The 27,133-nt window shown below is 47.5% G+C and overlaps 2 protein-coding genes and 10 non-coding genes across 12 annotated transcripts; 8 read left to right on the forward strand and 4 right to left on the reverse strand.

Moving 5' to 3' along the window:
• Positions 1–1,718: 1,718 nt before the first annotated feature.
• On the reverse strand, positions 1,719–8,788 carry LOC118700855 (E3 ubiquitin-protein ligase TRIM7-like). Its single transcript, XM_036405433.2, has 8 exons — positions 8,360–8,788; positions 7,393–7,488; positions 6,065–6,295; positions 4,502–4,524; positions 4,225–4,337; positions 3,703–3,732; positions 2,569–2,805; positions 1,719–2,076 (listed from the first exon to the last, which is right to left on the reverse strand). The coding sequence occupies exons 1-8, from the start codon at positions 8,774–8,776 to the stop codon at positions 1,787–1,789; spliced, it is 1,437 nt and encodes a 478-aa protein (XP_036261326.2). The 5' UTR covers positions 8,777–8,788; the 3' UTR covers positions 1,719–1,786.
• Positions 8,789–11,408: 2,620 nt separating this feature from the next.
• On the forward strand, positions 11,409–15,826 carry LOC118700849 (E3 ubiquitin-protein ligase TRIM39-like). The gene is made up of 6 exons (XM_036405426.2): positions 11,409–11,804; positions 12,007–12,102; positions 12,865–13,095; positions 13,872–13,894; positions 14,555–14,670; positions 15,258–15,826. Exons 1-6 carry the CDS (start codon positions 11,409–11,411, stop codon positions 15,770–15,772), a joined length of 1,377 nt encoding a protein of 458 aa, XP_036261319.2. The 3' UTR covers positions 15,773–15,826.
• A 455-nt stretch (positions 15,827–16,281) lies between these two features.
• Positions 16,282–16,353, forward strand: TRNAE-CUC (transfer RNA glutamic acid (anticodon CUC)). Its single transcript has one exon. It is a non-coding gene; the product is annotated as a tRNA-Glu (tRNA).
• Positions 16,354–16,963: 610 nt separating this feature from the next.
• On the reverse strand, positions 16,964–17,067 carry TRNAL-CAA (transfer RNA leucine (anticodon CAA)). Its single transcript has 2 exons — positions 17,030–17,067; positions 16,964–17,009 (listed from the first exon to the last, which is right to left on the reverse strand). It is a non-coding gene; the product is annotated as a tRNA-Leu (tRNA).
• Positions 17,068–17,832: 765 nt separating this feature from the next.
• On the reverse strand, positions 17,833–17,905 carry TRNAK-CUU (transfer RNA lysine (anticodon CUU)). Its single transcript has one exon. It is a non-coding gene; the product is annotated as a tRNA-Lys (tRNA).
• A 773-nt stretch (positions 17,906–18,678) lies between these two features.
• TRNAV-CAC (transfer RNA valine (anticodon CAC)) lies at positions 18,679–18,751 on the forward strand. Its single transcript has one exon. It is a non-coding gene; the product is annotated as a tRNA-Val (tRNA).
• A 605-nt stretch (positions 18,752–19,356) lies between these two features.
• On the reverse strand, positions 19,357–19,428 carry TRNAE-UUC (transfer RNA glutamic acid (anticodon UUC)). The gene has a single exon. It is a non-coding gene; the product is annotated as a tRNA-Glu (tRNA).
• An 804-nt stretch (positions 19,429–20,232) lies between these two features.
• TRNAV-CAC (transfer RNA valine (anticodon CAC)) lies at positions 20,233–20,305 on the forward strand. Its single transcript has one exon. It is a non-coding gene; the product is annotated as a tRNA-Val (tRNA).
• Positions 20,306–20,961: 656 nt separating this feature from the next.
• TRNAV-AAC (transfer RNA valine (anticodon AAC)) lies at positions 20,962–21,034 on the forward strand. The gene has a single exon. It is a non-coding gene; the product is annotated as a tRNA-Val (tRNA).
• A 1,605-nt stretch (positions 21,035–22,639) lies between these two features.
• Positions 22,640–22,711, forward strand: TRNAE-CUC (transfer RNA glutamic acid (anticodon CUC)). The gene has a single exon. It is a non-coding gene; the product is annotated as a tRNA-Glu (tRNA).
• A 615-nt stretch (positions 22,712–23,326) lies between these two features.
• TRNAK-CUU (transfer RNA lysine (anticodon CUU)) lies at positions 23,327–23,399 on the forward strand. The gene has a single exon. It is a non-coding gene; the product is annotated as a tRNA-Lys (tRNA).
• A 1,573-nt stretch (positions 23,400–24,972) lies between these two features.
• On the forward strand, positions 24,973–25,045 carry TRNAK-CUU (transfer RNA lysine (anticodon CUU)). The gene has a single exon. It is a non-coding gene; the product is annotated as a tRNA-Lys (tRNA).
• The last annotated feature ends 2,088 nt before the right edge of the window (positions 25,046–27,133 follow it).

Consider the following 27,133-nt stretch of genomic DNA (forward strand, 5'->3'; position numbering starts at 1 on the left):
GATTAGGGTTGGGTTAGGGTTTGGGTTTGGGTTTGGGGTTTGGGTTGGGGTTAGTTTGGGGTTAGGGTTAAGGTTAGAGTTAAGATTAGGGTTGGGTTAGGGTTTGGGTTTGGGTTTGGGGTTTGGGTTGGGGTTAGTTTGGGGTTAGGGTTAAGGTTAGAGTTAGGTTAGAGTTAAGATTAGGACTGGGTTAGGGTTTGGGTTTGGGTTTGGGTTTGGTTTAGAGTTTGGATTTGGGTTTGGGTTTGGGTTCGGGGTTTGGGGTTGGGTTTGGGTTAGTTTGGGGTTAGAGTTAGGTTAGAGTTAAGATTAGGGTTGGGTTAGGGTTAGGGTTTGGGTTCGGGGTTTGGGTTGGGGTTTGGGTTTGGGTTGGGGTTTGGGTTAGTTTGGCGTTAAGGTTAAGGTTAGAGTTAAGAATAGGGTTAGGGTTTGGGTTTGGGTTTGGGGTTTGGGTTAGTGTCGGGGTTAGTTTGGGGTTAGGGTTAAGGTTAGAGTTAGGTTAGAGTTAAGATTAGGACTGGGTTAGGGTTTGGATTTGGGTTTGGGTTTGGGTTTGTTTTAGAGTTTGGATTTGGGTTATGGGTAGGCTTTGGCTGAGCCTTAGGGTTAGGTTACGGTTAGGATTACAGTTCGTGTCAGGTTTAGGGTTAGGCTGGTGTTAGGAGTAGGCTTAAGGTTCGGTTTAGGGTTAAGGTTATGTTAGTGTTAGGTTTAAGGTTAGGGTTAATTTTAGGGGAAAATGAGGCACTAAACAGGGACGAATCTGTGGAGAAGGGACTGCGGCTCAGAGTAATTTGGAAGAAGGGGAAAATGGGAGAAATTGGGATGGAAAGGCCAATGTTTCCAAGTCCTGCCTGCCTGGCTGCCGACAATCCCACCTCCAAACCAAGGACTCTGAAATTTCATTCTTTTATGTAATGGTGGAGTTGGTCTTTTCTTTCTGAAAAAGGTCCCTGTGGTGACCGGGTCTGTGGCTTCCATGATTTATATCGCTGACAATAAAAATAATAAATAATAATAATAATTTTAAAAGTGTGATTTCTGTGTCCTTCCCGAGTGCCAGGGTGGGACGTGGCTTCCAGGGAGAAGGGACAGGGACAGACCCTGGGCCGCCTGCCCGGGGCTCGTGGCTCTTGCAGGGCACAAACACAAATGAGGTTTAATTAAACAGATTAAATTGACTAAACAAATGAAACAAATGGGGTTTAATTAAACGAATGGAGCTTAATTAAACAAATGGGGTTTAGTTAAACAAATGGGGTTTAGTTAAACAAATGGGGTTTAATTAAACAAAACTCTACCTTGACACCCCGCGGCAGCAAGCGCCAGACAGAGCAGAAGTTAAAACATGCAAATGTTGTGTTTTTAATTCATCCAAAGCCAGAGGGGAGGAGAGGAAAGGGGTTGGGGTGGCGCAGGATGGGGTGGCGCAGAGGCAGCTCCGTTTTCAGCCCCCACATTTGGGGGTGACAGCTCAGGACAGCGACCCCGAGCAGCTCCAGCAGCCGCGAGTCCCTGGGAGAGCCGGGAGTGGTGAAACCCCGGGCTCTGGGGGAGCTCGGGGGCTCCCAGGGGCTCTGGGGGAGCTCCCAGGGGCTCTGGGGGAGCTCCCAGGGGCTCTGGGGGAGCTCAGGGGCTCCCAGGGGCTCTGGGGGAGCTCGGGGGCTCTGGGGGAGCTCAGGGGGAGCTCGGGGGCTCGCAGGGGCTCTGGGGGAGCTCCCAGGGGCTCTGGGGGAGCTCGGGGGCTCCCAGGGGCTCTGGGGGAGCTCGGGGGCTCTGGGGGAGCTCAGGGGCACAGGGAGATGCGGGCGCCCTCTCCCCACACCAGGAACCAGGGGCGGACGCTTTGCCCCTCGAACGAGGCCGCCGGGAAGGCGAAGATCAAACTCCTCTGGTCGGCATCGAAAAAAGCCACCTGGCCCCCCTCGTAGTCCAGGGCCACCCTCACCCTGCGCGGCGCCCGGGACAGGAGCAGCGGGATGCGCTCCAGCGAGGTGAGAGCCCAGAACTGGCCCTGGCACAGCCCCATGGACCAGAGCTCCCACTCGGGGGGCTCTGCCCCACTCTCGGGGGGCTCTGCCCCATTCCCAAGGGGCTCTGCCCCACTCTCGGGGGACTCTGTCCCACTCATGGGGGTCCCTTCCCCACTCCCGGGGGTCCCTGCCCCATTCCCGAGGGTCCCTGCCCCATTCCAGGGGGTCCCTGCCCCATTCCAGGGGGTCCCTGCCTCATTCCCGAGGGTCCCTGCCCCATTCCAGGGGGTCCCTTCCTCTCTCCCAGGGGTCCCTTCCCCGTTCCCAGGGGTCTCTCCCCCATTCCCAAGGGTCCCTTCCCCATTCCCGAGGGTCCCTTCCTCTCTCCCGGGGGTCCCTGCCCCACTCCCGGGGGTCCCTTCCCCATTCCCGAGGGTCCCTTCCTCTCTCCCAGGGGTCTCTCCCCCACTCCCGAGGGTCCCTGCCCCACTCTCGGGGGTCCCTTCCCCATTCCCGAGGGTCCCTTCCTCTCTCGCAGGAGTCCCTTCCCCGTTCCCAGGGGTCCCTTCCTCTCTCCCGGGGGTCCCTGCCCCACTCCCGGGGGTCTCCCTGGCCACCCCCAGCGCCCAGGACCCCTCTGGGGCCACCTGCACGTCCCAGCAGCGCCTCCCGCCCGTGACGCCCTCGCGGCCGAGCACGCAGGGGTCGGCGCCGGGTCTGGCCTGGGCTCCGTGCCCGGGAGGGTCCCGGGCGCTCTCCCAGCTGACGCTGCCGCCGTCGGGGGCCACGAGCAGCTGGGGGTGGGCAGTGCTGGGCTCCAGCGTCACCGTCACTGCGGCAGAGGGGATCGCCTGCGTCCTGCCTTCCTCCAGGGCCTTTTCCCCTCGTTTCCCCTCGTTTCCCCTTGCTTCCCCTCCTTTCCCCCTGATTTCCCCTCATTTTCCCTCATTTCCCATCATTTCCCCCCATTTCTCCTCATCTTCCCCTCATTTCCCCTTATTTTTTCCTAATTTCCACCCATTTTCCCCTCATTTCCCCCTCATTTCCCCCTCATTTCCCCTCATTTCCCCCCATTTCTCCTCATCTTCCCCTCATTTCCCCCCTCATTTCCCCTAATTTTCTCCTCATTTCCCCTCATTTCTCATTTCCCATCCTTTTCCCCTCATTTCTCCTCATCTTCCCCTCATTTCCCCTCATTTCCCTCATTTCCTCTCATTTTCCCCTTATTTCCCTAATTTCCCCTAATTTTCCCCTCATTTCCCTCATTTTCCCCTCATTTCCCTCATTTCCCCTCATTTCCCCTCATTTTCCCCTCATTTCCCTCATTTCCCCTAATTTTCTCCTCATTTCCCTCATTTTCCCCTCATTTTCCCCTCATTTCCCTCATTTTCCCCTAATTTCCCCCTCATTTCCCCTCATTCCCCCTCATTTCCCTCATTTCCCCTCATTTCCCTCATTTCCCCTCATTTCCCCTCATTTTCCCCTCATTTCCCTCATTTCCCCTAATTTTCCCCTCATTTCCCTCATTTCCTCTCATTTTCCCCTCATTTCCCTCATTTTCCCCTAATTTCCCCCTCATTTCCCCTCATTCCCCCTCATTTCCCTCATTTCCCCTCATTTCCCCTCATTCCCCCTCATTTCCCTCATTTCCCTCATTTTCCCCTCATTTTCCCCTCATTTCCCTCATTTCCCCTCATTTCCCCTCATTTTCCCCCATCCCGGGACTCACTTTTCTCCGGCAGCTCGAAGGCCAGGGCGTCTGAAAAAACGGGAGGATTAAAAACCCAGGATTTTTGCGATAAATTGCAATAAAAAATTATTGCAGCTAAAATAATTGCAGTTAAAATAATCGCAACAAGTCACCGCCTGTGCTCTAAGCACACAAATATAATTTATGGATGCACTGTGCATAATAATTATATAGTAAACTTATAATGATTTAAAAATAATTTTAGTTATTAAACTTATAATGCAATTTTTATATAAATTAATTTTTAAATTATTATTATTTTTATTTATTATTTAATTTTTAAACTATTATTATTTATTATTTTAATTAATAAAATTTAATTATAATTTTATATAATATTTATATAATATTTATATATTTATATTTTATATAATATATAAATATATTATTATATTTATATATTTATATTGTATTTATATTATAATTAATTATAATAAAAATTTTATTATTTTAATTATTTCAATGAAATAAATCTCTTCATCCCCCAGCCCGCTCCGATACCTCGGAAGCTCCTCAGCGTCTCCTCCAGGAGAGCGTTTTCCTCCCTGAAACGCTGAATTTTATTCTCCAAATCTGGAAATTTTGGGGGCAACTGGAAATTTTCATTTCTGAGGCTGGGGGGAAAAAAAGGAAAAAAAGAGGCTGAGGGTCCACCCTGGAGGGAACTCCCTGTGCGCGCCCACATATTTGGGCAAAAAACCCGAATATTTTGGTCTCCAAGTGAAACCAAAGCAGGGATTTGGCCGCAAACCCAAATATTTTGGAGCTCTGCCCTTACCTGCTCAAGGTGCTGCTGATGTCCTGGAGGGGAGAGAAGGGACACGGGGCATGGTGAATGCTCGGAATCACGAGAAAAAAGCGAATTTTGGGGTTTTTGGAATGGGGGTTCGGGGGGGAAAGATCTGGGCAGGCCCAGCCTTCCTCCTCCTCCTCCTCCTCCTCCTCCTCCTCCTCGGCCTCCATCTTCTGCTGTGTCCTTGGCGCTTTTAGGTCGGTTTAGAGTAGAATCTCACTGTCTATTTAATTTTTATTTAATTTTAATATTGTAGGGGTTTTTTTAATTTTTAATTTAGATTTTGCAGTTAATTTAAATATTGCATTTTTAAATAGGGTATGTTTAAATATTGTAGGTTTTTTTTGTATAAAAAGTTAACACGGACCCTGGGCTGTCACGATGAGAGGACCTCGGCTGGACAGGAGAAAAAATTTTTATAGATAAAATACAATAAACATTGATACAATTAAAAAAAAAATACAATAAAATTGAGAATGGTAAATGAAGAGCTCTGACTCTTTCTTGGCTGCGAAAAGAGACTTTCCGACTTTTCTCGGGACAAGAAATTTTCCCTGGGGAAAGAAAAATCCAAATTTTCTCTGGGAAAAGAAAAATCCAAACTTTTCCCTGGGAAAAGAAAAATCCAAACTTTTCCCTGGGAAAAGAAAATCCAGCTTTTCGACTTTTCTCGGGACAAGAAATTTTCTCTGGGAAAAGAGAATTTCCAACTTTTCTAAGAGACTTTTTGACTTTTCTAGGGACAAGAAACTTTCTCTGGGAAAAAGAGACTTTTTGACTTTTCTAAGAGACTTTTCTAAGAGACTTTCCGGCTTTCCTAAGAGATTTTTTGCCTTTTCTCAGGGACTTTTTGCCTTTTCTCGGGGACTTTTTGCCTTTCCCAAGGGACTTTTTGCCTTTTCTCGGGGACTTTTTGCCTTTCCCAAGGGACTTTTTGCCTTTTCTCGGGGACTTTTTGCCTTTCCCAAGGGACTCTTCCCCTTTCCTAAAGGACTTTTTGCCTTTTCTAGGAGACTTTCCCCCTTTCCTAAAGGACTTTTTGCCTTTCCCAAGGGACTTTTCCCCTTTCCTAAAGGACTTTTTGCCTTTCCTAAGAGACTTTTTCCCTTTCCTAAGGGACTTTTTGCCTTTCTAGAGACTTTCCCCCTTTCTTAAAGGACTTTTTGCCTTTCCTAAGGGACTTTTCCCCTTTCCTAAAGGACTTTTTCCCTTTCCTAAGGGACTTTTCCCCTTTCCTAAGGGACTTTCCCCCTTTCCTAAAGGACTTTTCCCCTTTCCTAAGGGACTTTCCCCCTTTCCTAAAGGTCTTTTCCCCTTTCCTAAGGGACTTTCCCCCTTTCCAAAGGGACTTTCCCCCTTTCCTAAAGGACTTTTTCCCTTTCCCAAGGTACTTTCCCCCTTTCCTAAGGGGCTTTTTGCCTTTCTAGAGACTTTTCCCCTTTCCTAAAGGACTTTTCCCCTTTCCTAAGGGACTTTCCCCCTTTCCCAAGGGACTTTTTGCCTTTCCTGGGCTGTCCCCGGCCGCCGCGGCCCCGGCCCCGCCGTCACCTGCAGGAAGGTCCGGGCCGGGCGCCGCGGCCGCTCCCGCAGCTCCTGGGCGCGCATCTCCAGCCGCGAGATCTCCCGGGTCAGGAGCGTCGCCCGCTCCTCCTGCGCGCTCCCGATGTCGCTCTCCAGGCGCCGCAGCCGCGCCAGGAGGCGGCGGGGAAGCTCCTCCAGGGCGAGGCGCAGCCCCTGGAAGCGGGACAGGATCCGCCGCCGCTCGGCCTCCGTCTGCTCCTGCGGGGTGCGGGGTGCGGGGTTTGTGTCCAAGCCCCTCCCTGGAGAGGGACCCCCGACCCAGGAACGGCCTCCCCCGCTCTAAACCCACCGGGAGACGTGAGCTGTAAAGGATTTGGGGATTTTACAGGAGCTGAGGTTTCGGTCAGAGATAAGCTTTACTGGAGTTAATCCAAATAAATGGGCAGGCCCTGATGGAGTAAAGAGTTAGTGGCTAACTAATAATTGATTGCTTGCCAACACAATGTTATATACTCTTCTATAATGAAGAATATGTTGTTATATATTCTTCTATAATGAAGAGTATATTGTTATATATTCTTCCATAATGAAGAGCATATTGTTAAATATTCTTCTATAATGAAGAGTATATTGTTATACATTCTTCTATAATGAAGAGTATATTGTTATATATTCTTCTATAATGAAGAATATATTATATTATATAATATATAATATATATATAATATATATATTATATATAAGAAGAATATAGATATAAGAAGAATATAGATAATACATTATCTATATTCTTCTTATAATGAAGAATACCGAAACTGATAAATGGCTTTGAGGAATGTAAGACAATTGCTTTTAGGAACAAAAGACAATCGTTTTTAGGAACAAAAGACAATTGTGGCCTCCTCTGTTGTGAAAACAATTGAAGACGGGAGTGGGAGTTCTACCAATGGGTTCATTTGTCTTATTTGCATTGAGAACGTAGAAAGGTCAGAACGAGGAAGGCTTCATTTATTTCCTCATTTTGGGACCCCTCCCCATGAAAGGGACCACCGACTCATTTTGAGGAACGAACTACGCGTGCTTAATTAGCTTTTGAACTAATTACCATACGAAGCGGGGACTGGGATGTACCAAAGTTATGAATATGAATTTGTATTTTGGGTATTCAATACTTGTGTAGATAAAAGGACTCTGTAAAAATCTGTAAATTGCGGTGTGTATTTGAGAACTGTCCTGAAATAAACATTCACTGTCTAACTTTGAACGGTCCGAGAGTTTTTGTCCATCACGCTTGGATATCGGCACTAGGTCGATATCCACATTTTTAATAAATCACACCCCTCCGCTCCATTTACCAAACACTCCCAGATTCTCCTCATTTCAGCCTCCCGCAGCTCCAGGAGTTTGTCCCTCTCGTCCTTCAGAGTTTGCAGCCCGGCCTGGATTTGTTCCTGAGGGAAGGAAAAATGAAAATCCAATTTTTCTGGAGACTGGGACGGCTTCAAAGCCTCACTCAGGGCAGGGGGCTGGGGCGCGGGCAGCTCCGTTTGCCCTCCCTGCTCCATGAAAAAAAATCCCGCTCTTTTTTGCCCACATTCCTGCAGGTTTAGGGATGGGCTCCATGAAAATCGTCCCGCTCTTTTTGCCCGCATTCCTGCAGATTTGAGGATTTGGGCTCCGGGAAAATCGTCCCGCTCTTTTTGGCCACATTCCGGCAGGTTTAGGGATGGGCTCCATGAAAATCGTCCCGCTCTTTTTGCCCACATTCCTGCAGATTTGAGGATTTGGGCTCCATGAAAAACAATCCCGCTCTTTTTGCCCACATTCCTGCAGATTTGAGGATTTGGGCTCCGGGAAAATCGTCCCGCTCTTTTTTGCCCGCATTCCTGCAGGTTTAGGGATGAGCTCCATGAAAAACAATCCCGCTCTTTTTGCCCACATTCCTGCAGATTTGAGGATTTGGGCTCCATGAAAAACAATCCCGCTCTTTTTGCCCACATTCCTGCAGATTTGAGGATTTGGGCTCCAGGAAAAACAATCCCGCTCTTTTTGCCCGCATTCCGGCAGGGTTAGGGATGAGCTCCATGAAAAAAAAATCCCATTCCTGCAGATTGAGGTGTTTGGTGCCCGCTGGGCGCTGGAGCTGCACAGCGGCCGGAATTCCGCGGCAGGGAGGAGGATGAGGAGGGCGAATTGGATGAAGACCCCGATCGCTCCAGGCTCGGCGGAGAGCAGAGGGAGCGGAGGCAGCGGAGCGTGTCCCGATCCCTTAAAGGGTCTGGGGGCACGGGGGCGACATTTTTGGGTGGGAAGCGAAATTACCTCGAAGTCCCGCGCGGCCTCCGGCAGCGGCAGCACCGCGTGGGCCCGGTGCGCCCGCGACTCGCGGCAGATCGCGCACAGCAGCGCTCCGTCCTCCTTGCAGAAGAGCTCCAGCGGCTCCCGGTGCCTCTGGCACATTTCCCCCTCCTCCTGCTCCTCGTCCTCCTGGGTTCCCAGCGCTTCCCCGCGGCTCAGGCGCCGGGCGAGCTCCAGCACCCGCTCCAGCTCCCGGCTCGGGCGGAGGCTCCGCTGCGGGGCCGTGTCCCGGCAGCGCGGGCAGGCGAACCCCGCCGTGGGCCACTCCCAGCAGCGCTCGATGCAGCCCCGGCAGAAGTGGTGGCCGCAGTGGATGGACACGGGCTCGCGGAAATATTCGCCGCAGATGGGGCAGGAGGCTTCGCCCGGCAGCTCCTCCATGGCGCTGCCCGGGGCCGCGGGAGCCGCCGCCGCTTTCGGTTTCCCCCCGCACCGGGGGAGGCGTCGCCTTCCTGCCCCCGGTGGGGCTGGGGATGGAGGGTGGGAGGTGGCCAAAATCCTCCTGATTTACCCCAAAATTCTGCCTCCGGTGGGGCTGAGGATGGAGGGTGGGAGGTGGCCAAAATCCTCCTGATTGGCCCCAAAATCCTGGGGCTGGGGATGGAGGGTGGGAGGTGGCCAAAATCCTCCTGATTGGCCCCAAAATTCTGCCCCCGGTGGGGCTGGGGATGGAGGGTGGGAGGTGGCCAAAATCCTCCTGATTGGCCCCAAAATTCTGCCCCCGGTGGGGCTGGGGATGGAGGGTGGGAGGTGGCCAAAATCCTCCTGATTTACCCCAAAATCCTGGGGCTGGGGATGGAGGGTGGGAGGTGGCCAAAATCCTCCCGATTTACCCCAAAATTCTGCCGCCGGTGGGGCTGAGGATGGAGGGTGGGAGGTGGCCAAAATCCTCCTGATTTACCCCAAAATTCTGCCCCCGGTGGGGCTGGGGATGGAGGGTGGGAGGTGGCCAAAATCCTCCTGATTTACCCCAAAATTCTGCCCCCGGTGGGGCTGAGGACGGAGGGACCCGCATCCATCCGGCTGGAACCTCCCACCCTTGTCCTTGGAGTATTTTTTTTTTAATTAAATTTAGATTTTAAGAAATTTTTATTGAGGTATATTTTTCCCTGAAACGGGGACAAAAGGAGGCGGGTTGCTCCCATTCCTGGACCCACCCGCACCTTGAAGAAATTGAGCGAAATCCTGCAGAAAAACTTGGATTGGTGATTTTATTTTCCTCCGGCACTGAGCAAATCCCTCCCTGCCGGTTACACCCGAGCCTCCAGCTCCTTCTTGAGCCCAAGAATTCACGGCGATCGCACCCGGATAACCTCCAATTACACGGATAATCGAGGAGGGAAAGGGGATCCTGATCCATCCCGCTTCGCACGGCTCACTCCCCAATAAATCAACCTTAAATCAACCTTTGCCCCAAATTAACCAAAAAAAAAAAAAAAAAAAAAGTGTTTTCAGCACCAAGCCGCCCCCCAGTTTTCAGTCTGAGTGTTCCGAGCACCGGAAAACCCAGAACCCCCAAAAAACTCTCTCACAGAATTAACGGTGGGTGAGTTTTTGACTGATGTCCTCAAAAAAAAAAAAAAAAAAAAAAAAAGAAAAAAGGTGTAAAAAAAAAAAGAAAAAAATCATCAGTTCGGTACCAGCCCCGAGTTTCCGGTGGCTTCTGCACTTGTCCGGGGGGCTCTTGGAAAAAAACGAAAGTCAAAAAGAAAGTTAAAAATAGGAAGGTCTGTGGTCAGCCCCGAGCCGTGAGAGAAGCGATTTCCTGTGTAAAAGGAGAAGTGAAAGGAACAATAAAATTATTTTTGAATAGAAGTGCTGGTAGCTGCACACGTAGGCATGGGGGGGGTTGGAGTTGGGAATAATTTAGGGATGCTGAAAAACGGGGAATGAGCAGAAAAGGATGAGCCAAGAATTGCTCCGAGCTCTGTCCCCACCCCGTGCCCGTCAATTAATGAACAAGGACCGACTCAATAAATTAAACACGTGTGTAAATTAAATTGATCAATGAGTAAATTTAAAATAAATACATTGAAAGCAGCGAAACCAGGCTGGTGCCTGGTTCAGACCTCGAGGGGAGGCCTGGGGCAGCCTCTCTCTTTCCCTGGGTGATTTTTGGGGGAAAAAGGAGTGAAAAAGGGGCTGGGGGTGGATTCCAGCCAAGCCGGTCAATGATGAATGAACCTGGTGTCAAACCCGGTATTAGACCCAGTGCCAAGCCCAGTGTTAGACCCGGTATCAAACCCGGTGCCAAGCCCGGGATTAGACCCGGTATCAAACCCGGTGCCAAACCCGGGATTAGACCTGGTATCAAATCCAGTGTCAAGCCTGGTATTAGACCCGGTGCCAAGCCCAGTATTAGACCCAAACAAGCCGGTGGCAAGCTCAGTATTAGACCTGCTTTCAAACCCGGTGCCAAACCAGTTGGTGCCAAGCCCGGTATTAGACCCAGTGCCAAACCCGGTGTCAAATCTGGTGTCAAACCCGGTATTAGCCCCGGTGCCAAGCCCGGTATTAGCCACCGTGCCAAACGAGCCGGTGCTAAGCCCGGTATTAGCCCCAGTGCCAGGCCCGGTGCTAAGCCCGGTATTAGCCCCAGTGCCAGGCCCGGTGCCAAGCCCGGTATTAGCCCCAGTGCCAGGCCCGGTGCCAAGCCCGGTATTAGCCCCAGTGCCAAACCCGGTGCTAAGCCCGGTATTAGCCCCGGTGCCAGGCCCGGTGCTAAGCCCGGTATTAGCCCCAGTGCCAAACCCGGTGCCAAGCCCGGTATTAGCCCCAGTGCCAGGCCCGGTGCCAAGCCCGGTATTAGCCCCAGTGCCAAACCGCCCCGCGCCACGCCCGGCGCCGAGCCCGGCTCATCTCGGCAGCGCAGCCGCTCCGCTCTCGCTCTCTGCCCGCAGCACCGGCAGGAAGCGGAGCCGCCGCGGCCCCGGGGGAGGCGGACCCGAGGCGGACCCGAGGCGGACCCGCGGCGGACCCGAGGCGGACCCGGTCCGGTCCCGGCGGCGCGGCCATGGCCGAGCTCCGCGCCGAAGCCTCGTGCCCGCTGTGCCTCGGGCTCTTCCAGGAGCCCGTGTCCATCCACTGCGGCCACAACTTCTGCCGGGCGTGCATCGAGCGCTGCTGGCGGAGCTCCCGGGACAGCTTCCCGTGCCCGCGCTGCCGGGAGGCGGCCCCGGAGCGCAGCCTGAGACCCAACGCGGAGCTGGCCGGCATCATCCGCATCGCGCAGCGCCTCAGCCTCAGGGGCAGAGCCCGGCGCGGGGAGAGGCTCTGCCCGAAGCACGGCGAGGCTCTGAAGCTGTTCTGCGAGGAGGAGCAGAGCCCCGTGTGCCGCGAGTGCCGCCGCTCCCCGGAGCACCGGCTGCACGCCGCCGTCCCCATCGAGGAGGCGGCGCAGGAGCACAAGGTGGGAGAGGTCCGGGTGCTCCTGGGGATGAGGGAGGAGAGGGAGGCCGGGTGAGCGCGGTTTTCCTTGGAAAAGTCCGGGTTTTCTGCGCTTTCCGCCCGCTGGGCGACAGCCGCCCCCGTGCCCGCCCGACCCGCGCTCCCGGCACCACCGGGCGGAGAAAGAGGCTCCGAGCCGGTGCTGGCGCTTCTCCCCCGCCCAGGAGAAATTCCAGGCTCACGCGCAGATCCTCAGGGACAGGAGAGAGAAGATGCTGGGGCTGAAAGCGGCGGAGGAAGGGAAGAGCTCGGAGCTGCTGGTGGGTGACGCTTCCCTTGTCCCTGCGGGCACACCTGGGCACACCTGGGCACACCTGGGCACACCTGGGCTGCCTGTGCCCGCCACCGCCCTCACGGCGAGGAAATTCCCCCCCGTGAGTTCGGGTATCCAACCCAAACCTGGATCTTTTTCCCGGGATTTTCGCCTCCTTTCATGTGCTCACAAGTGGGGCACATCCCCAGATTCCCCAGAAAAACGGGAATCACCCCAATCGCTTCTTTCTTTTTTTCTTTTTTTTTTTCCCCCTGTTTTCCCTTTCCCTGACCTCTAACACTGACTAATCTGTTTATGGGTTTATTTTGCACCTTCCCTCGTCCAAAGGTCCGGAGCCTTTTTTGGGTGCAAAGTTTACGGCCATGGGAAAATGCTTTGCCAGCGATCGCCGCCTAGAAATGGCAACCGCCCCCCCAAAAAAAACCCCAAAAACCACACATATATATATATAAAAAATATATAATAATATATATATAATATATATAATATATATAATATATATAATATATATAATATATATAATATATATTATATATAATATATATGATAGATATAATATATAATTTATATTTTAATATATTATATAAATATTTCTATTTTATATATATATATATATATAATTTTTTAAAAAATTAAAAAAAAATTATAAATTCGGTGGATACTCCCCAGGCTTTGCGAGAGCCCTGGCGGTGACAAACCCCCCTCCCGCCCAGCCCCGTCCCAGCCCCTCCTGGTGTTCCCGTGGCAGGAGCGGGTGGAGGCGGAGCGGCAGCGGCTCCGGTGCCGGGTGCGGGAGCTGCAGCAGCTCCTGGAGGGGCAGGAGCGGCTCCTCTTGGCGCGGCTGGCCCGGCTGGAGCGGGACATCGTGCGGCGGCAGGAGGAGAGCGTGGGCCGGCTCTCGGAGCAGATCTCCTGCGTGGGACGGCAGATCCAGGAGCTGGAGGAGAAGTGCCGGCAGCCGCCCTGGGAGCTGCTGCAGGTGAGGCCTCGGAGCCGCCAGAAAAACAAATCCCGAACAGATTTGGGCAGGAAGGGGCCTCAAATGCCGATCAGAATCCCGGGTTTGGGCAGGAAGGGGCCTCACAGAGCCACGACAAAGACGCCTTTCCCTGGGCTGTGCTTCTCCAACCTGGAGATATAAAAAATCCTTTTAAACTCATTTTTTCCACCTGAATTATTCCCTTTAATGCCCACAAAGTCATCCCAGCACTGGAATGTCATGGATCATCCCCAGGGCCCAGCTCACCTGTCCAGGTGAGCCCCCCAGCAATGCCTGGTCTGCCACCAAAGCAGTTAATTGAAAATTAAATAATCAAATATAAAAAAAATTTCAAACATTCAAATGTTGCAATATCCAAACATCCAAACACCCATATCTTCAAGTATCCAAATTTTCAAACAGCCAAACATTCAAACAAACAAACTTTCAAACATCCAAATATTTAAACACCCGATCATTCAAACACCCAAACATTTAAACAGCCAAACATCCAAACATCCAAACATCCAAGCACCCGTATATTCAAACAGCCGAACATTCAAATGAGCGGATATGCTAATTAGCAGCCGCCACGCCCACCCCGGGCGGGGCGATGGTGCCGATAACCCAACTGCTCATCGCGGCTGCCGTTCCCGCAGATCCGGAATCCCCCCAGGGTCACCCCTGGGTGCTCACCCCAGGCTGGCTCTGCCCTGCCCTGACCTGTCCGTCCGTCTGTCTGTCTGTCTGTCCGTCCGTCCGTCTCTCCCCTGCAGGACAGCAGAGACATCCTGAGCAGGTTCGTGGCTCCTCGCCTGCGTTCCTGGTGTGTTCTCGTTTGGCTGGTGGACCCCAAAAGCCCCAGCACCCCCTGACCTGCGTGAGGTGGACGCGGGACACGGCCGGGACACCACAAAAGTTCCAGTTATGGATGGCGGAGACCGGGGTCAGGCGCCTCCAGAGGGGTGAAGGAGCCTCCAGCGCTGCTGCGGCCGCTCTCTGACCCGTGAAAAACCTCCCTGCTCCTGGAGGGACGGGGTTTTCCTCCTCAAAAACAGGGAGCCAGCAGCTAAAAGGGTTAAATTCCGAGAGAACTGGAATTTTGGGAATTAGAATTTTACACCCTTTAGCAGCTCTGATTGTGTCCCCTTCACACTGGGGTGGGGGTGGGAAGGAGGAAATTGGAGAAGGAAAGTTGTTTTTATTCCCCGATTTCCACTGGTAAAAAATCTTCACCATCCGGAGTTTCGTCAGCCATGGCTGGGTCAGAAAATGTTCTCCAGGAGGAGCAGATCCCAAAAACCTCCTGGAGATGCCAAAACCTGACGGGAAAGGAGTTATAAAATGGTGGAAATTTGGGGTGGTTTGGGTCGGAAGGGGCCTTTCAAGCCTTCCCAGCTGCTTCTCCAGTCCCACCACTCCGAATTTTTGTGGAAAAAATTCTTTTCCCGATTTCCAGGCTGGAGAAGCAGAGTGTCCCAGAGCCAGTGGAGACCTCGGCAGAGCTGGCAGAGGAACCCACAGGGCTGCCCCAGGAAAATTTCACCCTCAAGGAGATGCTGAGGAAATTCCAAGGTAGGCAGGGACCAGGGAAAGGGGGCAGGCTCTGAGCCAATACCACCTTTGGAAATCACCCCTCAAAGGTGGAAATTCCAGAAATTTCCACACGGAAACTTCAGAAAGGAAAGCGACAAGATGCCCCCAAATGAGCAGCAAAACCCCCACACCCCAGAGCCTAATTTTCCCATAATTTCTCCATCATTTTCCCATAATTTCTCCATAATTTCTCCATCATTTTCTCCATCATTTCTCAGTCATTTTCTCCCATAATTTCTCTATAATTTCTCCATTATTTTCTCCATCATTTCTCAATTGTTTTCTCAATCATTTCTCGATCATTTTCTCCATCACTTTCTCCATTATTTTCTCCATCATTTCTCCATCTTTTCTCCATCATTTCTCGATCATTTTCTCCATCATTTTCTCCCTGTGCTGGCTTTTCTGCCCTAACCCTAAGCCTAAATCTAAGCCTAAACCTAACCCAATCCCACGTGTGGTGATCAAACCACACCTGGAGCCTCCCAGGTGGGGAAAAGTGGCACAAACCCACCCCAAACCTCTCGAGGGGCCAGACCCCCAACCCTGCCTCGCTCCCTCTGCAGTCAGCCTGACGCTGGACCCCGACACCGCCCACCCGCGCCTGGCCCTGTCCGAGGACGGGAAATGCGTCCGCTGGGACGACGCCCGCAGGTCCATCCCCGACCACCCCAAACGCTTCGACTCCTCCCGCTGCGTGCTGGCCCGCGAGGGATTCACCTGTGGCCGCCACTACTGGGAGGTTCAGGTGTGCCAGGGCTCGGCCTGGGCCCTGGGCGTCGCCAAGGCGTCCGTGGCCAGGAAGGGCCGGGTCAGCGTCAGGCCCGAGCGGGGGATCTGGGCCGTGGGGCGGTGCGGCAGCCAGTGCCAGGCTCTGGCGTCGCCCAGCGTCCCCATTTCCCTCCCCGAGGCCCCCGAGGTGGTCGGGGTCTACCTGGACTGCGAGGGCGGGCGCGTGGCGTTTTTTGACGTGCAGAGGGAGGTGCCGATGTTCGCGTACCCCGCGGCGAGGTTTGGGGGCGAGGAGCTGCTGCCCCTGCTGTGCCTGGGCAGGGGGTGCTGCTTCAGGCTGTGCCCCTGAGCCCCCGAGGTGGGGCAGTCAGATGGGCGGGGGTTTGGGTGGGAAATTGTATTTTTCTATTGTTTGTCCATCATTTGTTCGTCATTTCCATAGTTTCTCCATCATTTGTCCATCATTTCCATTATTTGTCGATAATTTCTCCATCATTCCTCCATAATTTTTCCATCATTTCTTGATAATTTTCTCCATTATTTTCTCCATAATTTCTTCATAATTTCCTCCATAATTTCTTGATAATTTTCTCCATTATTTTCTCCATAATTTCTCCATAATTCTTCCATTATTTTCTCGATAATTTTCTCGATGATTTTCTCCATAATTTCCATCATCTCCATTTTTCTGCAAGAAGAATTCAGAGAAGTGTTGGTTCGGGGGTTGGGAGAAGCTTTTACCGTTTTGAGGGTGAGAAAAGAAAGAGAGAAAACACACAAACCCCCTTTTTTTAGCAAATTCAACCCAAAATTTATTTGTTTAAGTTATGCTTTGAGACAGAGGGTAGACCATAGAGCTCCCTGGTGGTCTAGTGGTTAGGATTCGGCGCTCTCACCGCCGCGGCCCGGGTTCGATTCCCGGTCAGGGAATGACCTTTTACTTTCGCTAAAAAAGTTCATTTTTTTGGAAAAATTTACTCGTATTTAAATAATCTCCTAACCCCCCAAAACACCCTTTTTCTCCTCTTTTTTGTGCTTCGCCCCCTTCCTCCTGCCCCCAGCGCCTTCTGTTACCGAGCAATGAATAAATAAATAATAAAACAATAATGCTAATTGAACTGTTTGTTCGTGACGTTTATATGAAAAGCGTTTACCAGCTGTGCTAAAATAATTGCAGTTGAATACTGAAATTAATTAATGGCCATCATTGAGGGGTGAATTGTTTTTTTCTTTTTCATTAGGATTATTTACGGGGAGTAATTTCAAAAATTTTAAAAATTGCAACAATATGGAAAAGGGGGAAAAGATTGAAAAACGAACGATCATTTGATAAACGGAATAATAATTTGAGAAAAGGGGATGAATACTTTTAAAAAGAGGAATAATAATTGGAAAAGGAATAGTAATTTTAGAGAGGAAAAATAACTTTTAGAAGGAGCTTAGTGCTTTGAAAATGGGAATAATGATTTAAAAAGGTAAGTAACAATTTAAAAAACGGAAATAATAATTTATGAAGGAATAACTTTTAAAAATTCAGCGCTGTCAGGAGTGGGATTTGAACCCACGCCTCCATGAGGAGACCAGAATTCCCGAGGGAAGGAAAGTCCTTGAGTCTGGCGCCTTAGACCACTCGGCCATCCTGACGGCAAGGATTTTAGGCGAAACAGAGCAAATCGGATATTTAATTTCTTTTTTTTTTTTTTTGGTGGGGGGCCGTTCGATTTTACTTTTTTTTTTTGGTCTGGTGCTTCGTGTAGGCTTTTAAAATACTAATAAAAGTTAATTATTAAAAACAGAATAACAGTGGTTGTTAAAAGTAAAAAAAATAATTTAACAAGGAATAGTAGTTGAGGGGGAAAGATTTCAAAATGGAATAATGCTTCCTAAAAGGAACAATCATTCTCACAGAATAAAAATAGGAAAATCCGGCATAATATTAATAATTTTTGAAGGAACGATGATGACAACTATTCTTTCTATTATTATTATTATTAGAATTATATTAATATTATATATATTTATATATTTATATATAAATATATTTATAGTACATTATTATATTATATTATATTATATTATATTATATTATATTATATTATATTATATTATATTATATTATATTATATTATATTATATTTTAAAAGGAAAAATAATTTACAAAGCAAAAAGGATTTAATAAGGAAATAATTTCAAAAAGGAGGAATGACTTGAAGAAGAATGAAATAATAATACCTGAAATAATAACTTAAAAAAATTGTAATTTAAAAAAATTAGGGAATGGTAAGGGAAGAATAACAATTTTTAAAATAACAATAATTTAGAAAAATTACTAATTTTAAAACTACAATAAATAAAGAAAGAATAAGATCAGATTTTGGTGATGAGGGGAGAAAATAAGAAAAGAGGCAGCGCCCAACGTGGGGCTCGAACCCACGACCCTGAGATTAAGAGTCTCATGCTCTACCGACTGAGCTAGCCGGGCCTTGCGTTGTTCCGCTTTTCTTTTATTTACCAATTATAAAATTCACCCTTTTTTCCCTGAATCCCTCGGCAGCCGGGTGGGTCCTTTTGGGGTGAAAAAGGCTGAAAAAATGCCTCTCCCTCCCGGCAATTCTTGGGCTTTCTGCCAATTCCCCCCCGGCGACCCAAACCCGTCTGTAGAAACTTCCGGGCTGGGTCAAATCCCCGCGGCCGCTGGGGGCGGCGGAGATTCTGCCTGGAAATTCTGCCGGATTCTGCGGGAAATGTGATCGTTTTTTGGTTTTTTAGGGTTTTTTTTGGGGGGTGGTTAGGTTCTTTTTGGGGGTGACTTTTTGTTTGTTTTTTCCGTGTTTTTTTTTTAATTTTGTTTGGGTTTTTTGTTTGTTATGGGGGTTTTTGTTTGTTTTTTGGAGGGTTGTTTTGGGGTTTTTTTGGTTATTTTTGGGATTTTGATTGGGGTTTGTGGTGGTTTCTTTGGGGGGAGGGTTGCGTTTCTTTTGGGATTTATTTTGGCGGGGTTTTGGGGGGTTTTTGTTGAGATTTTTTTGGACTTTGGGTTTTTTTGTTTGTTTTTGGGTTTTTTGGGGAGAAATTTTTTTTTCCTTCTGTTTTTTTTGGGGGGGAGATTTTCTTTGGATTTTTTTAGGGTGTTTTTTTGCTGCTTTTAGGAGGGTTTTTTTAGTTTTTAGGGATTTTTGTTGTATTTTGATTTCATTTTTTTGCTTTTTTTTTTTACTTTTGAGGCTGGTAGGTTCAGAGGCGCGCGCAGGGCGTGTTTCTGTAGTGTAGTGGTTATCACGTTCGCCTCACACGCGAAAGGTCCCCGGTTCGAAACCGGGCAGAAACAGTACCCGAAACATAATTTTAAAAAAATTTTTGTGTCTCCACGTTCTTTCAGATTCCTTCACGGCTATGACGGCAAAAGGAAAAAAAAAAAAGACGTGTATTTATAGGGCGAAAGTGTTTAATTTTTACTCCCTTACTGGAGTTCTGGTAAAAATCCGTGTTTATAACTCTGAACTGGTTTATTTTAGTTTATATATTTATATATTATATTATTTATATATTTTATATTCTTTTTAATTCTACGTTTATATTATTTTTCTATTTTATTTATATATAAACTTTATATTTATATAAATATGTAGATGATATATAAATTTATAATATTTAAAACTTTTATTTATAAAAATATAAAGCTTCTACATAAAGAAAAGTTTTAAACTTTAAATATAAAAGTTTATTTATTCATACATAAATATTTTCCTTGCGGACAAACCGATATCTCCATAATTTCACTCCCAGGAAAATCTGGGAATATAATTGCCCCAGGAATAGCTGAAATGCCTTTAAATTCCTTGGATTTGGAGCGGCCGCTCCCTTTCCAAAGTGACAAAATCGGCTAGAATCGAGGAATTCATTTTGATTTTTAAGGAAAATCTCGATTCCGAGTTCCCTGGCCGGGAATCGAACCCGGGCCGCAGCGGTGAAAGCGCCGAATCCTGACCACTAGACCACCAGGGAGCTGATTTAGCCCCAAATTTTACCATTCACGGCGATTTTTTTACACCCAACAAAACGCCCCGAATCCGCTCTTCCCCCTCAGCCTCAGGATCCCTCGCTCCTGGTCTGGAAAGAATCAAACCCAGGAAAAACAATGGAGAACTCGAAATTCATTTTAAATTCATTCAAATTTAATTTAAAATGAACTAAATTTAATTTTAAATTAATTCAATTTAATCTTAAAATCCCCCCCCTCCCAAATAATAATTCAAGAAAATAAGAGAATCAATCAAAACCAAGAAAACAATAACAATGATAAAATATACTAAATTAAAATAGCAAAATTAATTTAAGCAATAGGATTTATCTTAAAATTGTCCTACCTGGCGGTTCAGTGGTGAGGATCCGTCACTTTCACAGCCGTGGCCCTGATTCCGGATCAGGAAAAAAAATTCTAAATTCTTAAAAAAAAAATCATAATTTTTAACCTCAGGCTGCCCCAAATGTCCGTGATTTCACGTGAAATCTCCCTGCTTCAGAATCCGACAAAATCCACCGGTTTTGGCACAACTTTGTGGGGGGTTTTGGTTCTTTTTGCAATTTATTTAGGCCCTTCACAAACGCAGCTGGGATTAAAAGGGATAAAGGAATTAAAATAGTAAGAAAAATGAACGAAAAGCGACAAGGGAATGAATTAAAAGTGATAAAGGAATCCAAAGCCACGAGGGGAGATTTTCTCCCAGGATTTGGAAATTTTCAGGAACAACCTGAGGGAATTTGGGGGCTCGGAGTTGTACAAAAAAGGCAAAAAAACCGAAGCACAGCGTTTCTGTAGTGTAGTGGTTATCACGTTCGCCTCACACGCGAAAGGTCCCCGGTTCGAAACCGGGCAGAAACAGCGCTCATTTTGGTGGTATTCTTTTTGTTTTGTTTCGTTTTGGTTTTGTGGGTTTTGTTATTTTTATTTTTATTTTTATTTTTATTATTTCCTAAAATATTATATTTTAAATATTATTTTTATTTTATTTTATTTTATTTTATTTTATTTTATTTTATTTTATTTTATTTTATTTTATTTTATTACTTCTTATTACTTCTTATTCTATTCTATTCTATTCTATTCTACTCTATTCTATTCCATTCTATTTTTTTTTAAAATTTTTATTTTTTTCCTCCTTAATTTTCCGGCTTCATAGGATCGGGGTCGTTTTGTGGGGCGCACAAATTATAAACCCCAATTCCGAGCGATTCCGCTCGGGTTCTGCCAACCGGAGTAAAGAAACTTTGGCCTCGACATTTCTGCATTTTGGGGCGTCTGAAATGGTTTTAATTCCGCAGTTCCTTCTTTGGTGACCCAAATCTGAGCGTTTTTGGGGGCTTTTGGTGGCGCGCAGCCTCGGGAGGGAGATCCGGGTGGGTTTTGGGGGAAAAAACCTGGGAGCAAAGAAGGAAAGAAAGGGACAATGGATGTAGAAAAATGCCAGTAAAAGGAAAAATAAATTTTTCTTATTGTTAATTCCCAGGAATTTTTTCCCTCAGGCTCTTTGCCGTCGGGTTTCTGTAGTGTAGTGGTTATCACGTTCGCCTAACACGCGAAAGGTCCCTGGTTCGAAACCAGGCAGAAACAGTTCAGTTTTGGTGAAATTAATTCCCTTTTCCACCCCCTCGCCAGCTGGGGTTAATTTTGGGGTGATTTTGGGAGTTTTTAGAGCTGCTTTGTGGGCTGGCAGCTGTGCTCCCCACTTCCTGTGCACGCCTCATTTCTCGCGTCTGCTTCCCAGAGGGGAAATTAATTAAAAAATCAAATTATTAATGGCACTGGTAGGGATAATTCCCATTTCCATCTACTAAAGAAATCAAATTATCAATGGCACAGGTAGGGATAATTCCCATTTTGTCCATCCCCGGCAAAGGTGGAGAGGAGGAGAGGAAATTTGAACTTTTAAAATGTTCAAATCCAGAAAATCTTCAGTGTTGCATCCACAGGGGCGAACTCGATGTGCTGGAAAACCAAGTGCCCTTCTCCACAGAAATTTTGGGACAAAATTCATTAAAAAATTGGACAGGCTCCATAAAAAAACAGACAAACAAAAACACACAAAAAACCCCCCAAAAACCCAAACAAAAAAGCCCCCAAAACACAAACAAAATCAAAACAAAACCCAAAAAACCAAAAACAACAACAAAACCCCCAAAATTATAAAAAACAAAAGCAAAAAAAAACCCCAAAACCCCTCAAAACCCCACAAAAAAAAACCCAAAAAAACCACTTCAAAAAACCAAACCAAACCAAACAAAAAAAAACCCCAAAAAACAAACAAAAAAAAACCCACAAAAAAACAAATTAAAAAAAAAAAAAAAAAACAAAACAAAAAACCAAAAACAAAAAAATCCCAACCCCCCCCCCCCAAAAAAACACAACCCCCACCCCCCCAAAACCCCAAAACCGCCCCAAAAAAAGGAATTGTGTGGAGGGGGAGAGGAGGAGGAAGAGGAGGAGGCGCTGCAGTCACGCGTTCCTGCTCCTGCATGGAGCTGTTTGCTCTCGGGACGTGACCTGGAATTGCGGCCAAAAATCCCAAATTGTGTCCAGCGCGTTCCCTCCCGCTTTTGTCGCAGCTTTTGGCTCCGAATTTCCCATTATTCCGGAAAATTCGGGCTTTTTTCCTGATAGAATTCACCCCCTTCCCCCTCCTCTGGTTTTATTCCCATTTCTCTGTCCGGATCCAGGCTGATTTTTTTTCCGTGTGCTGGAATTTGAAGGGAAAAATTGGGGGAAAAAAATCAGCAAAATGGAGGTCAAAAATCCTTGCGAAACCCAAGAATTTGGCCGATCCCTTCATCCACAGCTCCTTCAGATTTCTGGAGCTGCTGGAATGCCACAAATCTGCTTTTTTCATGGATTCTAGGGTGTTTTCCCCCTGTGTGGAAAGCACGGGGGTGAGTCCAAAATTGGGAAAATTGGGAAAACTGCGCAGTTCTGGTTTAGTTCGGGACGGGGCGTCCCAAATGGGGGTAAAAAGGGATTTTTTGGGGAGATTTCTGCGCTCCCAGGTGCCTGAGAAGCCGCTGGGGGGAAGCCAGGGATGGTTTGGGTTAAATCGGGGGGATTTTAGCACTTGGCGGGTGAGAAAAAAAGGGGGAAAAACGTGCAGAGGCCCTTTTTTCAGGGAATTGAACCCTAAATTTCTTATTTTGCTCCTATTTTGGAGGCTAAAACCCCCGACGCAGTTCCCTGGTGGTCTAGTGGTTAGGATTCGGCGCTCTCACCGCCGCGGCCCGGGTTCGATTCCCGGTCAGGGAAGCGGTTATTTTTTCCAAGAAAATTTTCGTTTCGTTTTGTTTTGTTTTGTTTTTTCAATATCTTTCCAGGATTTAACAGCTCCTAACCCCCAAATTATCCCTCTTCTCCTCTTTTTGTGCCTCTCCCTTTCCCGCCAGACGTCCCCTTCCACCTGCCCCAGGTCCATCTTTTATTGAGCAGTAAAAAAAAAATAACTTAAAAAATACTTAAAAAAATATATATATATAAAATAAAGAAAAAAGGAAATAAATTGAAAAGGGCAACGATAATGTGTAAAAGTGAGCAGTAATTTGGAAGAGGGAATTATAATTTGAGAAAAAAAGGGAGGGATAACTTTTGAAAAGGGGAATAATAATTGAGGAAGGAATAATAATAATTTCAGAAGGGGGAAAAAAAAATGTTTTTAATAGGGATCAAAGGCTTTGGATTTTATGATTAAAATAATAAATATATGTATATATGTATATTTTTTTTTAAATAAAAATGAAAGATTTTAGCATCAGCGGAAGCAGCAGCACGAGGGGCCGTGTCCTCTGCCCAGATTCCCGAAAAAGTTGGAATTTTTAATTTTGGATTTGAGTTCTAGCAAGCCGCAGCCGCCGGCGGTTTCCAGGAGCCCGGCTAGCTCAGTCGGTAGAGCATGAGACTCTTAATCTCAGGGTCGTGGGTTCGAGCCCCACGTTGGGCGCTCCTTCTTTTCTTTTTTCCCAGTTATGTACCAAAAAATTATACTTTTTACCCTTTATTTACTGTAATTTTTCAAACTCTAATTGCTTTCCTTAACAATTTTTGGTAATTAAATTTTTATTCTTATTTAATTATTTATTTTGAATTTTTTTGTTTTACTATTCTTCTTCTTACTATTAATTATATAGTATTTTTTTTTTTAACGGAGGGCTTGGACTGGTACCAGGAATTTCATGTTCGGGAAGGGAGGGGTTTTGCTCTAGAAAGGAGGGTTTGGGACCCAGAAATGTCGGGATTTGAGCCCCAAAAAGGAGGGTTTGGGACTCAGAAATGTCGGGATTTGAGCCCCAAAAAGGAGGGTTTGGGACCCAGAAATGTCGGGATTTGAGCCCCAAAACGCAGGATTTGGACCGACACCAGGAATTTCACGCCCGGGCAGCTGCAGAAACCCCGGGACGGGCCCGGCCCCAAAGGCTTCGGGAACAGCCCGGAGCAGCGCGACAGGGCATTAATCACTGGCTAATTACCCCCGCCGCTAATTAAGACCCCGCAGGGCATCCCGGGGCGCTCCGGCTCCATCCCCGTCCCCCAAATCCGCGCGGGATTTGCGGTTGGGTTCCCAAATTTTGGGGTTTTTTTGGGACAGAGGGGGGACAAAGGGAGCGGGGGCGGTGTCCGGGGTTTGTCCGGGTGTTTGTCCAGGTGTCTGTCCGGGTGTTTGTCCAGCTGTTCCCCGCATTGTTCCGCGGTTTCGGGGTCGTTCAGGCCCCGAGGGCAGCGCGGGGATAAAGGGGGCGCGGGGCGGCGGCGCCGGGAGCCGCGGGGAGCGCACGGCCGGGTGAGGCACCGCATTTTGGGGGGGTTTCGGGGGCTTTTGGGGTTCTCCTTGCGCGCTCCGTGTCCGTCGGCATCATCCCAGCATCTCCTCGAACTCGCGGAGAAACAGGGATTTTTATTTTTATGACCAATTTTTTAAAAAATATATAAAAGGTGTTATATATATATATTTTTTAGTATGCTTTTATATAGCTAAAATATATACTTTTAAAATAATGGATTAAATTAAAATTAATTTTATGACTAATAAATATATAAAATATACATTTTAGAATATATATAATAAATATATTTTATATAATAAATATATTTAAAATATATATTTAAAATATATATTTAATATATATATTTAAAATATAAAATACGTTATATATATATGCTTTTATTTTACTATGCTTTTATACATCTAAAATATATTTTTTAAAATAATGTATAAATAATAATACATAAATAGATGAACAAATGTATTATATGGTGTCTAATTTATGTATCAATCCATATAAAATATATAAATACACCGTCTAGTATAATAAGTAAATAAATAGATAAAAGATATTTCAGCACATAAATAGATATTTATTATTTTAATATAGTTTTATATTTTTACTTTTATGTTTCTTATACTCAATTTAATATTTTTGAAACAAAGAAACCGGTTTAATTTTTAAATAATGTACAGAAACCAAATGAAACTTTTGTTTTTAGTAAAAAAGTAGTGAAAAAGCGAATCTTCAGGAGCCCGGCTAGCTCAGTCGGTAGAGCATGAGACTCTTAATCTCAGGGTCGTGGGTTCGAGCCCCACGTTGGGCGGTGGTCATCGTTTTTTCACTTAAGTCTGATCTTTTTCCCTTTTTCTTTACCCAAATCCGCCTGGTTCGGGTTCAGCTGCAGCGCTGTCTCAGCGCTGCTGGCAATAAAGCGCTTTTTTTCCTCATTAAATAATTTTATTCCCCGCAACCAAAACCACTAAAATCTCCAGAATTCCCCACACTTCCATTTTTTGGGTTATCTCAGGAGACAAACCAAGCTTCTCTCTGCTCGTTCTGCCCCAAAAGGCACAAAACAAAAGAAGTGGGAGGGTTTTGCTTTTTTGCCCCCTCACCCTATCCCAGGGCTGAGCACTGAGGGAATTCATCCCAGAGGTGAATTCGTGAATTCCTGATCCCTTTTCATCCCAGAGCTGAATTCCTGATCCCTTTTCATCCCAGAGGTGAATTCCTGAGCCCTTTTCATCCCAGAGCTGAATTCCTGATCCTTTTTCATTCCAGAGCTGAATTCCTGACCCCAGAGCTGAATTCTGGAGCTGTTCTCATCCCAGGGAGCAGAATTAATTCCAGGGCTGAGTTCCTGAGCCCAGGGCTGAATTCCCGAGCTTTTCTCTTTCCAGAGCTGAATTCCCGAGCCTTTCTCACCCCAGGGAGCCAATGGAATCCCGGACCTTCCCCACCACGAAGCTGCTCCTGCTGGGGCTGAGCCTCCTCCTTTGTCTCGGAGCCGGTGAGCGGGGGAAAAGAAAATCAGATTTAATGGATTCTGCCCGGTTTTTCCCCCAAAATTCATCCCGTCTTTCCCCCTCTGCCGCAGCCGAGGCCCTGCGGTGCCACCTGTGCAAGTACAAGATCCCCTTGATGGGCTGCCTGCGGGGCGCCAACGTGACGAGCTGCGAGCGCCGGGAGAAGTGCGCGCTGATCAAAACCTCCCTGGGTGCGTCCCCCTGGGCTGTCCCCTCCCTCTCCTTCCCTTGTTTTATCCCTTCGTTCACCCAAATCGGATCTTTGTCCCTTTTGTTTACCCAAATCCCCCTGGTTTGCAGGCAGAACCTGCAGGGAGCTTCTCCTTAGCCTCTTCCTCATCCTCATCCTCTCCTTCCCCTCAGGAAGGTTCTCCTGGGCTTCTCCCATCCTCTCCTTGCCCTGTTTTATCCCTTTGTTCACCGAAACCTGATCTTTTTCCCTTTTATTTACCCAAATCCACCTGGTTTGCAGGCAGAACCTGCAGGGAGCTTCTCCTGAGCTTCTTCCCCACCATCTCCTTCCCTTGTTCACCAAAATCTGATCTTTTTCCCTTTTGTTTACCCAAATCCACCTGGTTTGCAGGGAGCTTCTCCTTGGCCTCTTCCTCACCCTCTCCTCCCCGTCAGAGAGGTAAAAAAGGTTCAAAAAACTTTCAAAAAGTCGTTTTTAAGCCAAGGGCAGACCCTCTCTAGGGGGCAGGAGTTGTCTCAGTGGGTGCATCACGGAGATTTTTAACTTTTATTGTCTGATTTTCCTTTCCTCTTAATTAAACCAAAGTGTGGCTTAATTTGGGAGGAGGGGGGGGTGCATTTCCTCCCCAAAGCCCCAAAAATCCGATTTTCACGGTTTTTGTTTTTCCTCATCCCCCGCTGCAGGTAAAATGACGCTTTACTACCAGCAGGGCTGCACCTCCGCCCTCAACTGCGGCCGGGAGCGGGCGTCGGACGCCGAGTCCCGCCTGAGCTCCCGCTACTCCTGCTGCGAGACCGACCTGTGCAACGAGGAGTGGGGCGAGGGGCGCCGGGACTGACGGGCCCTGCGCCGGAACCGCGGCTCTGCGGCTCCCCGAACGCATCTGACCCGGGGCTGGGCTCGTCAGCGGCAAAAATGGGGGCTCGTTCACTGCAAAACGCCCTCAAGAATGAGATTTGTCAAAGAAAATCACACTAGATTTTTGTCTGCATCTTTGATGGCTACTTTTTCTCCAGAATATCACTGCTCCCCATCCTAACCCTAACCCAAACCCAAACCCAAACCCAAACCCAAACCCAAACCTTAACCCAAACCCAAACCCAAACCCAGTAAGGCTTACAGGAACACACGACATTTGATTTCTGGTTTTCTTCTCCTTTCCTTCCAGTATCTACCAACATTTTGATTGATT

Source organism: Molothrus ater, chromosome 39, assembly GCF_012460135.2.
Source record: "Molothrus ater isolate BHLD 08-10-18 breed brown headed cowbird chromosome 39, BPBGC_Mater_1.1, whole genome shotgun sequence".
Lineage (NCBI taxonomy): Eukaryota > Metazoa > Chordata > Aves > Passeriformes > Icteridae > Molothrus > Molothrus ater.

Bases quoted from the DNA above. Each gene is read 5' to 3' on its own strand.
- LOC118700855 (XM_036405433.2), bottom strand. From the start codon at position 8,776: ATGGAGGAGCTGCCGGGCGAAGCCTCCTGCCCCATCTGCGGCGAATAT. The intron at 4,525-6,064 runs GTGACGGCGGGG...TCTCCCCTCCAG, and splicing joins CGGCCCGGACCTTCCTGCAG to GACATCAGCAGCACCTTGAG. The intron at 2,077-2,568 runs GTGGGGCAGGGA...GGAATGGGGCAG, and splicing joins GGCCAGGGAGACCCCCGGGA to AGCCCCCCGAGAGTGGGGCA.
- LOC118700849 (XM_036405426.2), top strand. From the start codon at position 11,409: ATGGCCGAGCTCCGCGCCGAAGCCTCGTGCCCGCTGTGCCTCGGGCTC. The intron at 11,805-12,006 runs GTGGGAGAGGTC...TCCCCCGCCCAG, and splicing joins AGGCGGCGCAGGAGCACAAG to GAGAAATTCCAGGCTCACGC. The intron at 14,671-15,257 runs GTAGGCAGGGAC...CTCCCTCTGCAG, and splicing joins GATGCTGAGGAAATTCCAAG to TCAGCCTGACGCTGGACCCC.